Below are 15,931 nucleotides of genomic sequence, written 5' to 3' on the forward strand. Positions count from 1 at the left end.
ATTCTTTAATGTCTTCCTCATGGATATTTTGTCAACATTATAAACAAGAACGCTGATTTTAAGCCATGGCAATGGTAAGCAATGACACCGAATCTTATATAAGCTTCACAGTGACTTTTCTCCAGTTAATTTGCTACTAAGTTTTACAAACTGGCACACCTTGCTAACCAAAATCCAAACGCATATGTGTGTTCCTAAGTATTCACATTTAATTATTCCTCATTTCTAGACATTAATATCAGATATTAAGTCAGAAAGTATGTACTAGTTTCATAAATATCGACAGTAACAGTATTTGAATATACTTCCAGTTTTCAAATATTATACAGGGGTGAGAAAAAATTGTTTACAGTTGTTTGTATGGAAAAAGACATGCAGGTTATGATTATTACAACACCTTTATTAACGCAAAGGAATGTCACAATGGAAATATCAACATATTTTTGCCTACCCCTCTATTAAGACATTAGTTTGATCATATAAGCAAGAAAGTTAAAGTGATCCCTACAACAAGACACTACACTTTGAAACATATAATACTGTCTGATTTGTGGCAAAAGAAGCTAAATCATGTAAATAGTGGTATAACTTACCAATTTAGACAAGATTCTTATTTATTATTGTTTTAGTTTTTGTTTAGTATATTAAGTATTCAAAAATTTGCCATACAAAGCCAAGTGCTATTTTCAAAGAAATAAAAGTTTGGTCACTTTACCCAACATCTATTCATGATTAAAGCCATGTATTTAAATTAGTAAACAGATTTTAAGTCAGAAAAGGTTTTCTGAAATTACCAGTTGAAAGTGAGAGTAAGTCAGAATAATTTTCAGCCTAGTAATTCATAACGTGAAAAGTGGCACCCTAAATATGACAGCAGGATGGATTTTAACCATGCCATACTGAAATTACACAATTATCTATATATAAATCAATTCTGTCATATCTCCATTAGGGCAAATTAAATATAAAAGCAAAACTTAAAAATTAAAGAAAAAAAATCTATATATTTTTAAATCTGTTCAACAGAGTAATAACTTTTAAAAAGCCTGTTAACATAATGATGCTTTTAAACCTAGACACTAGAGGGAGTGTTAGGAACAAATACCCAACAACTAAAGTTATATAAATCAAGTCACCTTAAAAACAATGAAAATTGAGATTGTACTCATTTTAACCACCTATTTTCATATAAACACATTTGTTAAGTTTTCTTGAAAATAATTTAAAATTTAAGTCATATGATTTCTCCTTTATTGTACTACTAAAATTTTCCAAAATGAATATTTCAAAATAATGGCAAAAGTATATCGGGACATTTTTAAGTTACATTTATCTAATTTTCACAACAGATCTAAAATTCAGGAAAGTATTATCAATATTTTTAAAGTAAACAGAGTGGTAATGAGAGGCTTGCTCACATTTAAGCAAATACTGTGAGAATAAGATAAAAACTAGCATTATTGATTTGAATACCAGTGAATAAAAGTTCCCCAATAAAGCCTCCAAACTGTACTGAATACTCCCCACTTTCTGATATCATTACTAATACAACATATGCTTTTGTTTCACCTAACGTAGTAAGGAAAAGTGATAAGACATAATTTATCAGCAATACAATGAAGGCTTAATAAATATAAGACTTCATGCTAATCTTCTTAACAAATAAAAAGCAAAAAACTTACAATGTTCCTTATAATAAGGAATAATTGTATAGCTCACCAACTCTTGACTAATTTATAATCATAAACCCTTAGGAATGGAATCCTTAAAAAGAGGATCTAATCCACCTCACTTAACCTTCACAAATGCTTTGATCATATACCGGTTCGTAGTCTACTCTATTTCAACTTTTATAATGAAGAAAAATGTCAAAGATACTAAAATGGTGACACAGATGAAATAAAAAACCTCAAGATGGATATAGAGAACAACACATTCTAAGTTGAAAACAACACACAAGTACTCAGGAGATAACAGAAACCAAATCTGTTAACATTGCCTCCTCCTAAGATACTGACAAATATGATACTTTAGATTCATATTGCACTGAACTCTCTAAGCAATCTTACTAAAATTTAATAATTTAAGTGATTAGGGCAATGTTACAATTAATCAAAACAGAGCAGTAAATGCCTTTTTATCTTATGGGTATTAGTCATTCTCATACATACACATATAAGACAAATGTAGCACCCACTAATTATTTTGTTTAAACTCATTGATTTTTAGGACCAAGAAAAACTAATTTGTATCTATCAAATTAATTTTGTAAAAATACTTTTATTTAAAATGTTAAATATTACCAAGTATACTTTTTTCTTTATATAAATGCTATCCATACAGAGAAATAAATAAATAAATAAATAAATAAATGCTATCCATGCCCACAGAAGAAACAGGGTTCAATTCATCATGCCTAACAATTATTTGATTGATATTCATACTAGATATTTTTTAAATTATAGTTGGCACAAATGAGAAATTTTAGAAAAGTATACAATTCCACTTTTGTTTAAATAAAAAGTAAAGCATAAATCTTATTTTATTCTAAATACTTCTACTTTAAAAATCACTTAATAGTAAAGTAATAAGGAGGAGAAAAAAAATTTAAACTAAATTAAATTTAAACTTAAAAATTAAACTTAATCGCTTAAATCTGGTCATGGCTACTGTAATTTAAGAATCTGACTTTTCAACTTGCATTGCAATGTTAAATTTTACAACACCTTTTAAATTATGATATTGCTTTAATGACATTAAAAAATATTAAGTGGTCATAACTCTCAATAAAAATTAATGCCAGTCATGCTGTGTTCTTCTTCAGAATTCAGATTAATACTAGACCACATATCTTTTGGGAAGGAATCTCCTATTTAGATGTATGTTTTATACTTTTGGTAGCTACATTAATCATCCGTGACCTTAAATTCATATAATATAGACAGACTTTAGTTTAATCAGCACAATAAATGATATCATACGATTTTTTCATATTCTCACAGAACATTATATATTACAAACAATACACATCAAAGTTTTAAACTTAGGCATAAAATTTATGGCATCTATTGAGTGAAATGTTTTCTGAGCAAGACCAAGTTTAATATGGGTTGATTTAGAAAGGAAATTGAGAAATTCTACACAATAAAATCCAATTGGACAGCTATTAAGTGCCAGAAACCACATTAGGCCATCCATGGTCATGCAAAAATTAAAAATACAGGATTCTGGCTCTCTTAAGATTCTACGGTACAGGAATATAAAAAGAGGTTATTTCAATGTAACATGGTAAGCGCATAACAGAACAGTACACTGGGAATACACTGGAAGGGCATTATACTCAGTCTAAGGGTTTAATGAAAGATTCTTAGAGAATAGGAGATTGGAGAACCATCAAAGAGTGTTAGCTAATTAATAAGACTAGGTGATAAGAATACTGGTATTCCAAACAAGAGAAATAGCCAAGACTCAAGGGAAGGTAAGAAAATACGTGGTGTTCACTTATATAAGGATAAAAATTTCCAAGGAGTTTTGAGAGATAAGGCCAAAGGCTGAAGAGGGGTAAGAAAATGTTAAGAACCATATACAGCGTGCTATGAAATTTGAGATTTTATTCCGTAGTTAACAGGAAGACAGTGACTGGAACTGAAGAGAATGATATTTAAGTGTATCTCTCTGGCTGCACTGGGAACAAAGCAGTGGAAGGTAAACCGAACAAATAAGAGGTTATAATAGTCCCAGCAAGAAATGAAAGAGGCCTAAACTAGTGATATGGTAAAAGTAAAGAGTTGTAACGTCATAGGAATTTGTGGTCGGATCCAAATGGGACTGAAAAACAGGGACGTAGGAGTCATCCAAAGACTCCCAGGTTTCTTTCTAATTTGGATAAAAAGTGATGTTAATGCCACTACGTAAAAATTGTTAAGAGGGGCCCTCTTCCACCTTCTGGGCCATGCCACCTTATTACTCTACACAGTTTCTTACAATTTTTCTTCCTAGACCCTGTGATAAATGTAGTCTACAGACATCAAAACTGCCTCAATTATAATACCTATTAGATAAAAAATAAAAATATACTAATTATGGAAACTAACAATAGGTTATTTTTTTTAAGAAAAGACTTTATTTTTTTTTACTTTAAATTCTTCCTGGAAAATTTTTTTTAATTTATTTTTTACCTTTTATTCCCCCTTTTCACCCATCCCCCCATCTCCTACCCTTGCAGTGGTCGGCAAATTCATTAGTCAAGAGGGCCAAATATCAACAGTACAACGACTGAAATTTCTGTTGAGAGCCAAGTTTTTTAAACTTACACTATATAGGTAGGTACATTCCTTACCGAGGTAGCACCCGCACGTGGTATTTTGTGGAAGAGCCACGCTCAAGGGGCCAAAGAGCTGCATATGGTTCCCAAGCCGCAGTTTGCCAACCAGGGCTCCAGGGTTTATTTTAATATTTCAAATTAAAAGCCCACACCTAGGTAGTTCTAAAGTGGTTTCTACTTTGTTACCTTTAAAAGACATCTGCTTTCTGCCAAAATTAATATGCTGAACTTACCAGGTTACATTACAATGCATTTTTTAATTTTCACACAGCCAGGAGTCTTTTCTTCTTTGGTGATTTTTTTCAATCTGTATTGTCGGATCTCTCTCACCAATGTATAAAAAGCATCCTCCACTCTCTGCATTGTAAAACACAACTTCTTTAAGGTCTGTTTCATTGGTAATAGTAATTATTGGGAAAGCCATGTGCAAGAAGTTTGAAATAGTGAGATTTACTTGAAAAAAAAATTTAAAAGACATCAGATTGCTTGAATTAAATTGGGGATATAGTTTTAAAATATGGCTTAAACCCTGGTTTGTTCTTTAAAGCCAGTTTTGTTTTGTAATGTAATTAGATTTTTTTTAAAAATTTAACAATTAGGAGAGAATATGAAACACTTAAGTTCATATATTAATGCATTCATTTTAGTTTGCTAGTCATAAAATTAAAATCTACACTAAAGTTAAATATAAATTACTTCTTTGACTTAGGGAAAACAAATGCTTTATGTAGCACTGACCTCCACCCTTCCCACTCTAACCTCCATGAGGAGTGAGGAGAAAAGTGGAACAGAAATGACTTTGAACCTTTGTTTTTTAAAACAATCCCCCCATATACACCTCAAAATAAAGTCAGGACAACAGACTGGAATTTTGAGTTTTATCTTCACTTACAACACTGTCCAGTGAGTGAATAGCTAGGACAGACAAGTGCAGCTGAAACCGAGACTTCTGTGTATGTATAACTACTATTTAAATAAAAATGCTAAATGAGGGCTGTTTACTGTAAAATTCTAAGTATAGGAAATGTTTAACATACAAACAAAACAGCAGCAGTCATTCTGTACCCTTATTACAAGTTAAAAATAATTTTTAGAATAGTATCCAATTTTACTAGTCTCATACTTTGTATTCTAATTCAAATACTCTTAAAAGGCAAAAGGGACTTCTGCTTAAAGCCATGAGAAGAAAGATATGGTGACAAGCACAATTACATGTGATCATATGGAGATCAATCAAGTTTTTAATGTCTTTCCCAGTCGAGAAAATTAGCAGTAGCCAAAAGGGACAAAGTGTTTAGTTAGCTGTACTGCTAGTTTGTCCAGAAAAATATATGATCAAAGTAGAAGCTTAAATCTAAAAGAGAAATGCACATAAATATTAATCAACATGTAGTGCATATTAGCTAGAAAGATGTAATATTTGTGTGCATTCTTCTCAAAGAATGAAATATTTAGGAAAACTGATCTACTTTATTGCATTTAACTTTAAGCTTAACGTTTGTTTTTTCTTTTAATTTTAAAAATTACTCACTCACTATGGGGATTAAAATATTTTAACTCTCTGGGATTAGAAACATCAGTCTTTCTATGTATGAACCAAATGTGACCAAATGGACTCAGCACCTAAAAGACTAATATATATATTGCCTGACCGGACAGGGGATAGTGTCAACCTGGGACACTGAGGACCCAGGTTTAAAACCTTAAGGTCACCAGCTTAAGCATGGGGTCGCCAGCTTAACCATGATTCCATGGAACTGGCTTGAGCCCAAAGGACTCTAGCTTTAAGCCCAAGGTTGCTGGCTTGAGCAAGGGGTCACTGGCTCAGCTGGAGTCCCCAGTCAAGGCTCATAAGAGAAGCAATCAATGAACTAAAGTGCAAAGTGCTGCAACTACGAGTTATGCTTCTCACTCATCTCCCTCCTTTCTTGTCTCTCTCTTGCTAAAAACAAAACTCTAATATATATCAAAGATATGATTTGTAATTTTATATTTAATCAGGCACAAAAAATCAGCCATTTAAGTATTAATTAAAGTAACTCAACAACTAAGGCTTAATTTGTGCATGCAAATGTCACACACCCATTGCTTATAATAGTTAGAGAAAAAAAGGCACTTTATTTTTAAGGGTATATTAATTTTTACAAATCTCAAAAATGTATCAAAAACTGCTTCAGTAAAGTTTGGTAATTTACCATTGAAGTAAAATTTTAACTTAAAATTAATAAAACTAAGTTTTAGTAAGAAGTGGGCACTTAAATGTATTGACTATATATTAAAATGTACATTTTAAAAGTTTCTTATACCACCTAGTAATATATTCCTATTCAATTATCTCATTTAAAAATCACTATAGCCCAAGAAAATTTATATCTTATTTTTATTTGAATCAATTTAATCAACTACAAAATAAAAATTTCCAACCATTTTCTGAAACCATTAACTAAGTTGGTACTTTAAATTACTATACATAATCTCTTGTACTTGTACATTAAATTTTTAATATTTTATATTTACCATTAATTCTGAAGTATAGAACTTATTTTTACTTGTCAGTCCTTGAAAAAAATATATTAGAAATTCTCATTGTTAATATAATTTAAGCATTAAAATGACTTGTAAAACATGTACAATATAAAGCATGAGCTATCATTTAACATCCTTTCACCAAAGATTCTTTTTCAATTTGAAAATGCAAAAATTTAAATATATATATATATAAAACAAACCAGGTAAAAGCTCATATTTTTTAAGAATGTGAAGATTTACTTGTTTTTAAAAAAATTACAAGGTCAATTTAGAAGTATTAAAACATACTAAGAAAGCAGAAAAACAGACTTTTGGTCATCTACTAATTTAGCAGAAGCAAAGTTTGATTGCAACTTACTTCTAAAATCAGAAACAAGAGTCTACTTTGTAAAGTGTGCACTTCCCATCACCAATCCCAGAATACAGGATTTTGTTTCCAGCAATGCAGAGAGAGAATTGGAAGCCAATGATTAAAAAGAAGAGATTACTACCCATCACCAAAATATTCAGTATTAGAACCTCTGTGGCTAAAATAATTAACACTGAGAAATAGTTATTCCAAAGTGACTTTTTCATTAACTTTTACTAATAGGAAACGTAAATTAGATTTTAAAGAATCAATTATTTACCATATTTTCTCATATTTAAATACTTGTCATTCTTGTTAATATGCTTTAAGGTCACACTGACATCAAGAGATTATTTATCCTGTGTGCACCTTAAACCACTAGCACTGACACAGAACGCTGGTTTCATATTCCAAAATTTGTAGTTAATTTTTAAAGATAAAACATAGCTGAAACACATTCAATACCCAACTGTGGCTAATTGCTAAGCTCTTAAATGGCACTTAATAACTTATTCCCGAGAATATGGTTTATTGCCACATATACTCATTTTCAAATGTCACTTATTAAACTTTAAGAACTGAAAAGTTATATAGGAACAAAAGTACACAAGTTTATCCATGTAAATTTTTTAAAGTCAAGATATTTGACAATATTTTCAGCTCAGTTATTATCTGAAAACATACTTGTGTGACTAAAGTAGTCGAGGGTTCCATATTAGAGAAAGAACTATTAAAGCATCATTCCATATCCTGGTGTCTATAATGCCTTCACTAAGAGATTTCATTTTAAACAAGTATTTGTCCCTACTGAATGGCTTATCTGCAAAAATTCTGGCAAACTCTTTCAAGGAAATAATATTTTAAACAACCTAATTATAGACAGATGCAAGAATATTAGCTTTCCTGGGGAAGAGGAATGGGAGAAACAAGATATATTCTAGAAAGCAACTTCACATTGCCAAATTTCTCAGGAAACCTTGCAAACTCTAGTTCATCTTAGGTATTACTGAAATGTAGCAGTACCACTGTAACTGGGAGACTACGTATGATGCACAGCAGGTGCTCAGTGTTATATTCTTACTCATGTTAAAGCTCAAGTTCAAAATATTGATCTCAGGTATACAAACTCAACCACTATTCAACAAAAATAGGCACATAAAGGTTTCTGGTTTGTTTTGTTAAAATAATTTAACCAAAAGCTTTCTTTAATGGAGGTCTTGTAATAAACAATTTTAGGTATCCAGAAATTAACAGCAACAACAACAAAAAGAAGATAATCACCCAACATTTTAAGTTTATAAAATTTTCACATTATTCTCAAATTGAGACCTCCAGAAAGCAAAAAGCAGCTCCATCAGGAGTAGCTGATAGGCTGAGAATTCTACTTCTGTCATCAAAAGTGTGAAACTCCACATTTTTTATTTTAGCAGACGGGAAAACACAGCTGACTACCATGGTGTGAATGTTTTAGTTTCAAGCCACTGTCAACACTGCTATGCACTGCCCAAAGAAGCCAGGAAAATCTGGCAGTTCCTAATTACCCAGATAAATGTAAACTAGGTAACAGTCTTGACCCAGTTTGAACACAGGAACTACATATAGCATACCAGCAGAAAATAAAAGTTACTTAAGCCTTTCAGGTGGACTAAAATGATTGTAAGGAAATATAATTAATTATATCCTAGCCATATAGCAGACCTTTTAAAGTTGGTAAAATACATATTCTGCAGCCCTGTACCTTAAAAAAGTACTAGAAAACAATTTCCCTTCCCACCGCCCCATTTCCCTTTCACAGAATACATAAGTTTTACTTTAAATTTTACAGGGGAACACTAGTAATTGTAAATTGAAAAGTCTAAATCTAGTGTCTAATCCAGGAGTCCCCAAACTACAGCCCGCAGGCCGCATGCAGCCCCTGAGGCCATTTATCCAGCCTCCCCGCCCTTCCGGAAAGAGCACTTCTTTCATCCCCGCTGCTCACCTACAGTACTACTTCTGGTGACAGGGGAGGCACACGTCATGGTTCCGGAAGCCCGTCATATCACTTGTTACGGCTAGCAGTGACAAATATGGAACCGGACATTGACCATCTCATTAGCCAAAAGCAGGACCATAGTTCCCATTGAAATACTGGTCAGTTGGTTGATTTAAATTTACTTGTTCTTTATTTTAAATATTATATTTGTTCCCATTTTGTTTTTTTACTTTAAAATAAGATATGTGCAGTGCGCATAGGGATTTGTTCATAGTTTTTTTTATAGTCCGGCCATCCAATGGTCTGAGGGACAGTGAACTGGCCCCCTGTGTAAAAAGTTTGGGGACCCCTGGTCTAATCAAACAATACAGTTCTGTAGAGAAGTGGGCATCAGTACACTACAACCAGAAGGCCAAATGTAGCCACACTCTTTTTTTGTTGCCCAAAAGCTACAAATGATTTCTGCATTTTTAAAGGGTCTTAAGTGGGAAAAAAAATGGAACATATATTGCTTGTGGTTCACAATGCTTAAAGTATTTATTATCTGTCCCCTAATGGAAAAAATGTAAGAGCTCTAGACTTGTATCTATTAAAAGCTCTAAATGAATGTCCTAATTCTACTAACTTGAATATAATTCTTTTTGGTGTTTATGTTTTAGGTTCATTCTCAAGAGCAAAACTTAGGGCATGAAATAAGTAGCTGTTTATAAAATACAGCAAGGATACGCATATTTATTTTGCCCAAAAACAAATAAATAATAGCAAATAAATAACAAATACAGTATTCTGCAGAAAATAGGGCTTGAAATTTTCACACAAAAAAATAAACTGGAGCCTGACCAGGCGGTGGCACAGTGGATAGAGCGTCAGACTGGGAGGCAGAGAACCAGGTTCGAGATCCCGAGGTCGCCAGCTTGAGCGTGGGCTCATCTGGTTTGAGCAAAGCTCACCAGCTTGAACCCAAGGTCGCTGGCTCAAGCAAGAGGTCACTCGGTCTGCTGTAGCCCCCGGGTCAAGGCACATATTGAGAAAGCAATCAGTGAATAATTAAGGAACCGCAACAAAGAACTGATGTTTCTCATCTCTCTCCCTTCCTGTCTGTCCTTATCCCTCTCTCAGATTCTCTCTCTGTCACAAAAAAAAAAAGAAAAAAGAAAAAACTGGAGATGTAATATTTATAAAATTTGTTTCATTTTATAATCTCCACAATTAGTACTTGAATAAATCTTTAAAGTCTTCCAAAAACATGCAAATATCAAATTAATTCAACAGATGAAGCTGAATAAACAAAGGCAAATCAACAAGTCTATATAACAGAAAAATCAAGATCAGAAACTAAGTTATAGTTTAGCAATGTAAATTAGATAAAGATATAAATGAAACAGGATATAAATATAAGAAAAGGTGAGCATTAGAAGGTTAAGAAATAAAGTATTCCTTTATATCACTCTGTTAATTAGATGATCCACATAAATGTCTACAAAGTAAAGTTAATCCACTTCCATATACACATGACATACATCTTCCCCCCAAAGCAGTAGAAAACCAAAAAATCAGTTTTAAAAGGAAACCAGGTAGTTTTCTGATTAATTATGAATGCTCTTCTATATTAAAGCATTAATGTCAAACAAGAAGAATCAACTGGTACTTCTGAGATAATAACCATAGTGCAAGGAAGGATGACAGCTATTTTAGGCTCATCAAATGAGAAGTGGAGGGCAGTACTGTAGGAGTAACTACACTCCCTTATATTGTCCTCTCCAGGGGTCCTCGGGTTATGACACAGTTCCATTCCTACAACAGTAATATAACCCGAATTTTGGTGTAAGTCGAAACATACCCTATCCTAACACAAACAGAACACGTGTTTTTAACAGTCCAAAATGGTGTAGGTAAGCGTACTGGGGATGCTAACTTCCTTACTCATACACGTTACTGTGCATTCTTCCGCCACACATAAACTAGTTCGCCCACAGTATGTAAGTACAATGCTAACGGCCTAAGTCAAAACACGTCTCAATTTTTTTAAGTTTTTATGGGAGTGAGCGTCGTAAACTCGAAATGTCATTACGTTGAGACTGTCATAACCCAAGGTCTTCCTGTATTGCTTTTTAACTCGAATTTTGGTCAATGTACCAAGATCAGCACCACCTGAGACCCTGTTGGACACTCAGAACCACAGGTGCCACCCTAGATCTGCTGAGTTAGAATCTAGATTTGGATTATAAACCCAATTCATATGCATATTAAAGCATAAGAAGCACTGCTCTATTTGCAATCCTTTACTTAGGCAAAGTCTCTTAGATTATTTTCTTCATAAAATTTTAACTCGTGTTAACTAGTTTAAAAAGTCTCTTTTAAAAGTTACAAATAGCACCAAAGTTAATAAAACATTAATTGTATAATCTTAGTAGGTTTGTTTGCAAATGTTTTCAACAAGATGCCTTTAATTTTTTTTTTTTTAGCATGAGAGAGAGAAAGAAACAGAGACATATAGGGACAGACAGGAAGGAGACAGATGAGAAGCATCAATTCTTCATTGCAGCACCTTAGTTGTTTCATTGATTGTTTTTTCATATGTGTCTTGACAGAGGGCGGGTGGGACATGGGGGATACAGCAGAGTGAATGATCCCTTGCTCAAGCTAGTGACCTTGGGCTTCAAGCCAGCGACCTTGGGCTCAAGCCAGCGACCAAGGGGTCATGTCTATGATCCCACGCTCAATGAGCAAGCTGGTGAGCCTGTGATCAAGCCGGAGACCTCAAGATCTCAAACTTGGGTCCTCTGCGTCCCAGCCCAGCGCTCTATCCACTGTGCCACCGCCTGGTCATATCCTTTAATTTTATATTTGTAAATTTTTCATAAGAAAATGCTGGTTGAAAAGTTATAAATATTATAATCACGGTTTTTGAGTGCCTCCTCTCTAACGGCAAACAAGGAATCTGGTCAGAGATGACTAGTAAAAAAGAGGACAAAACCCAAACCTCTTCCAGTCCATGAAGCTGGGAATAGGTGTGAATAAAATCTTAACACTTCTAAAGCAAAGTGAAGTGCTATATATCGAGTCTTTCTTTACCCTCTAAATCAGGTTTTAGAATGAGATATTTGTACTATGTACTATGGTCAAACTATAGAAATTCAGCTTTTAATCCTAAAACAAAGACTTAAAATAGAATTCACTGTTTTTTTCCCTGTATACCAAACTTGTACTACTTGGAAGCAGTACATTTCCACTGGGGAAACAAACAGACACACACACACACACACACACACACACACACACATACCTACATTACATTAGTGGAACAATGGCTTACTTTTAAATTTTTACCCTTTTACAAAATTCAATGGCAGTCTAGAATGCCTGTTTTTATAAATTTAACTATATAATGAGTTCATCAATTTTCTTAACTCCTAGCATTACAGGTTTCTGGACTCACAGGTACATATAACCAGACAAAGCCCAGAACATTCATCTTTTATGAAACAAATTGACCAATTTCTTAGTAAATGAAAATTGTATTCTATCATATACTTGAAATGTAGTCCTTACAAGGGTATTTTTTCTATATACTAAACTCTTATTTCATACAAATAGGTTAAATAAACTGAAATTATTTTATTTTACCTAAAAAATTATTTTTAAAATGCAAGTAATTTTTAAAATAAAAGTCAAGGTCAACCTGGCATTATTTTTTGTCAGAAAAACAGGGTAAATGAGTAACTGATAATTTCTATTTATTTTCTAAATATCTTCTTGCTTTAATGAAAACTTTCTCCAAAAATATACCCTTCAAAAAATTCTACCAAAGTAAAATACTTCAACTACAACAAAATTCAATTTAGAAACATATGACATAAGACTCTTAAAATAGGAAACTCAGTTATCTGTTCCTGTTCTTTCACTTTATAAATATAACAGCAAAAAAAAAAAAAAAAATGAAAGAAGAAGAAACCCCACATTTCTTGAATCCTGAATGTAAGATGTGCTGAGTTGAAAAGAGAAAGCAAAGCCCACAGTAATGGCACGGACACTGGACTAAGAAGAGGTACTGCCCTCTCATATCCTCAAGAACATTTACCAAATAAATAGTTTTACTTCCTATTGTAGTATAATGGAAGGAAAAATTGATAAATGACATTGAATAACACAATAGTTACGCTCTCAGATATATACATTTATTTATGTTCTTGCCTTCCTGCCTCCAAAATGATGTTATTAGGGGATATATTAGTAAATTTGATTAATAATTAAAATCACTTCATACAGTTTGCAGAGACTAGATTTGTATTTATTGCCATTTTACTTACCTGTCTTGTCTTTGCTGATGTTTCAATAAAAGGAATTCCATAACTTCTTGCTAAGTCCTGAGCCTGTTTTGTGTCTACTGTTCTAGAAGGCAAATCACATTTATTTCCTACTAGGACCATAGGTACATCTTCAGAGTCTTTAACTCTTTTTATTTGTTCTCTAGAGAGGAAAAAAAAGTTACAAGAGAGGTATTAGACATTCAAAACTCTTTAAAAAGTTGTACGCACCTTTTCTTATAAAACATGGCCAAAAGGCAACTTTTAATATAATTCCTGGTTCCCACACCAAATTTTCCTAGTTTCTCCTTTCCATTATTGTTTTTCTCCATCTTAAGCAGAGAACTTCTATGTCTCTTAAAAGATCAAATACCGGCCCTGGCCGGTTGGCTCAGTGGTAGAGTGTCGGCCTGGCGTGCAGAAGTCCCGGGTTCGATTCCTGACCAGGGCACACAGGAGAAGTGCCCATCTGCTTCTCCACCCCTCCCCCTCTCCTTTCTCTCTGTCTCTCTCTTCCCCTCCCGCAGCCGAGGCTCCATTGGAGCAAAGATGGCCCGGGCGCTGGGGATGGCTCCTTGGCCTCTGCCCCAGGCGCTAGAGTGGCTCTGGTCGCAACAGAGCGACGCCCCGGAGGGGCAGAGCATCACCCCTGGTGGGCGTGCCGGGTGGATCCCGGTTGGGTGCATGCGGGGGTCTGTCTGTCTCTCCCCGTTTCCAGCTTCAGAAAAATACAAAAAAAAAAAAAGATCAAATACCTAGAAATACTACACTAAAACTACAACCTAAGGTTCATATGCAGGTAGGTCACATGATGAAACAGAAAATATTAAAAATTCTAGACCAAAAAAATGCTATGCCTAAATTTTAAAAATTATAATCTTAGCCTGGCCAGGCAGTGGCGCAGTGGATGGAGCATCAGACTGGGATGCAGATGACCCAGGTTTGAGACCCGGAGGTCGCCAGCTTGAGCGTGGGCTCATCTGGTTTGAGCAAAGCTCACCAGCTTGAGCCCAAGGTCACTGGCTCGAGCAAAGGTTACTCGGTCTGCTTAAGGCCCATGGTCAAGACACATATGAGAAAGCAATCAATGAACAACTAGATGTCCCAACGAAAAACTGATTATTGATGCTTCTCATCTCTCTTCTTTCCTGTCTGTCTGTCCCTATCTATCCCTCTCTCTGACTCTTTCTCTGTCTCTAAAAAAAAAAAAATTATAATCTTAGAAACATATACTGTATGTTGTTAAATATATAGAATTAAAAATATTTTTATAAAAACATGAATTACAACATTAACATAATTTTCATTCTTTTCTCACAAAAGAGAGTGCCAAGTGAAAAGACTTTGATTTCTATGTGGACAACACTGATGTTACTACACTGTTTATTCTGTAAAAGGCCTCCTTTTTCAATAAGACGTGCATAAACTTAAAATTCGGGGTAAAATTATATTCCTTCAAAAATTTAAGTGAATTTGAAAAATGCAGCATAAAAAGCCAGTTATTCTACAAAATTATTATCAGCCACCAAATTCCTTTTTCTCTATCACTGGACTATCGAGAACATAAGCTAACATGTCTTATGTTAAGTAAAATGTTAAATTTCTTAATTCACTGTTCAATGAATATAGCTGATGAGTGAGATATTTGCTTAATATGTTATGTCCTCAAGAAACAGAATATAAACTATACTTAATAGTGATTATCTTAATAAAAGTACTCAGTTTTAGGCTGATTTGTCAGTTTCTTTAAAAACTGTAATTGTTCTAATACTTCAATCTTTTACAATCTCAAAGTTATGGGGGGTTTTCTTAAGTATCTAATATTTGATTTCAAGAAACTGTACACTAAATATACTTGATTCTTTTTAAGGCTATCTGAGTGGCACTGCCTCAGTTACACTTTCCTATTTTTGTTGACAGTTTTCATTTTTATGATGCCTCTGGTTTAGAGTCCTGTTTCCCTAATGCAGAGTGGTTAAGAACACAGCTTTTGAAGTCAAATGGACTTAGGTTTCAGTCCCAGCACTGCCACTACCTATGCAACATGGAATAAATTACTCAGTTTCTCTCATCCTCAAGAACTTCATTTGAAAAATGGAATATTACCTACCTCATAATTACTCTAAATTTTAAAGTAGACAGCTTATGCATGGTGATTAGACTAGCAAAGAATGAAAGATAAAATTACTCAATGTCAATTTATTATATTCAATTTAAACCCACCTATAATGGTGAATATCTTCAAATGATTTAGTATTATTTATGGCAAATACACAAAGAAACCCCTCCCCAGTTCTCATGTACTGGTCCCTCATTGCACTGTACTCCTCTTGACCTGCTGTGTCGAGAATATCCAAGAGGCAAGTCTCTCCATCAATTACTACTTGTTTCCTGTAGGAGTCCTGAGAAGGGAGAAACACAGTCTAGATTATTATGGTGTACCTTTT

At 33.7% G+C, this 15,931-nt stretch overlaps 1 protein-coding gene across 3 annotated transcripts in view; it reads right to left on the bottom strand.

The window, feature by feature from the left end:
• Positions 1 to 15,931, bottom strand: part of KRAS (KRAS proto-oncogene, GTPase) — a 45,935-nt gene that overhangs the window by 4,556 nt on the left and 25,448 nt on the right. For 2 of the 3 annotated variants that reach the window (XM_066264907.1, XM_066264896.1), the window contains exons 3-5: positions 15,708 to 15,886; positions 13,488 to 13,647; positions 4,558 to 4,681 (exon numbers count right to left, since the gene is read on the bottom strand). In XM_066264907.1, the coding sequence (XP_066121004.1) occupies positions 4,562 to 4,681; positions 13,488 to 13,647; positions 15,708 to 15,886 (459 nt within the window). In that variant the 3' untranslated portion in view covers positions 4,558 to 4,561. The remainder of the gene's footprint in view (positions 1 to 4,557; positions 4,682 to 13,487; positions 13,648 to 15,707; positions 15,887 to 15,931) is intronic. The other variant, XM_066264900.1, reaches the window with a different exon arrangement.

The sequence above is a fragment of the Saccopteryx bilineata genome, chromosome 1 (assembly GCF_036850765.1).
Source record: "Saccopteryx bilineata isolate mSacBil1 chromosome 1, mSacBil1_pri_phased_curated, whole genome shotgun sequence".
In the NCBI taxonomy this organism is placed as follows: Eukaryota; Metazoa; Chordata; class Mammalia; order Chiroptera; family Emballonuridae; genus Saccopteryx; species Saccopteryx bilineata.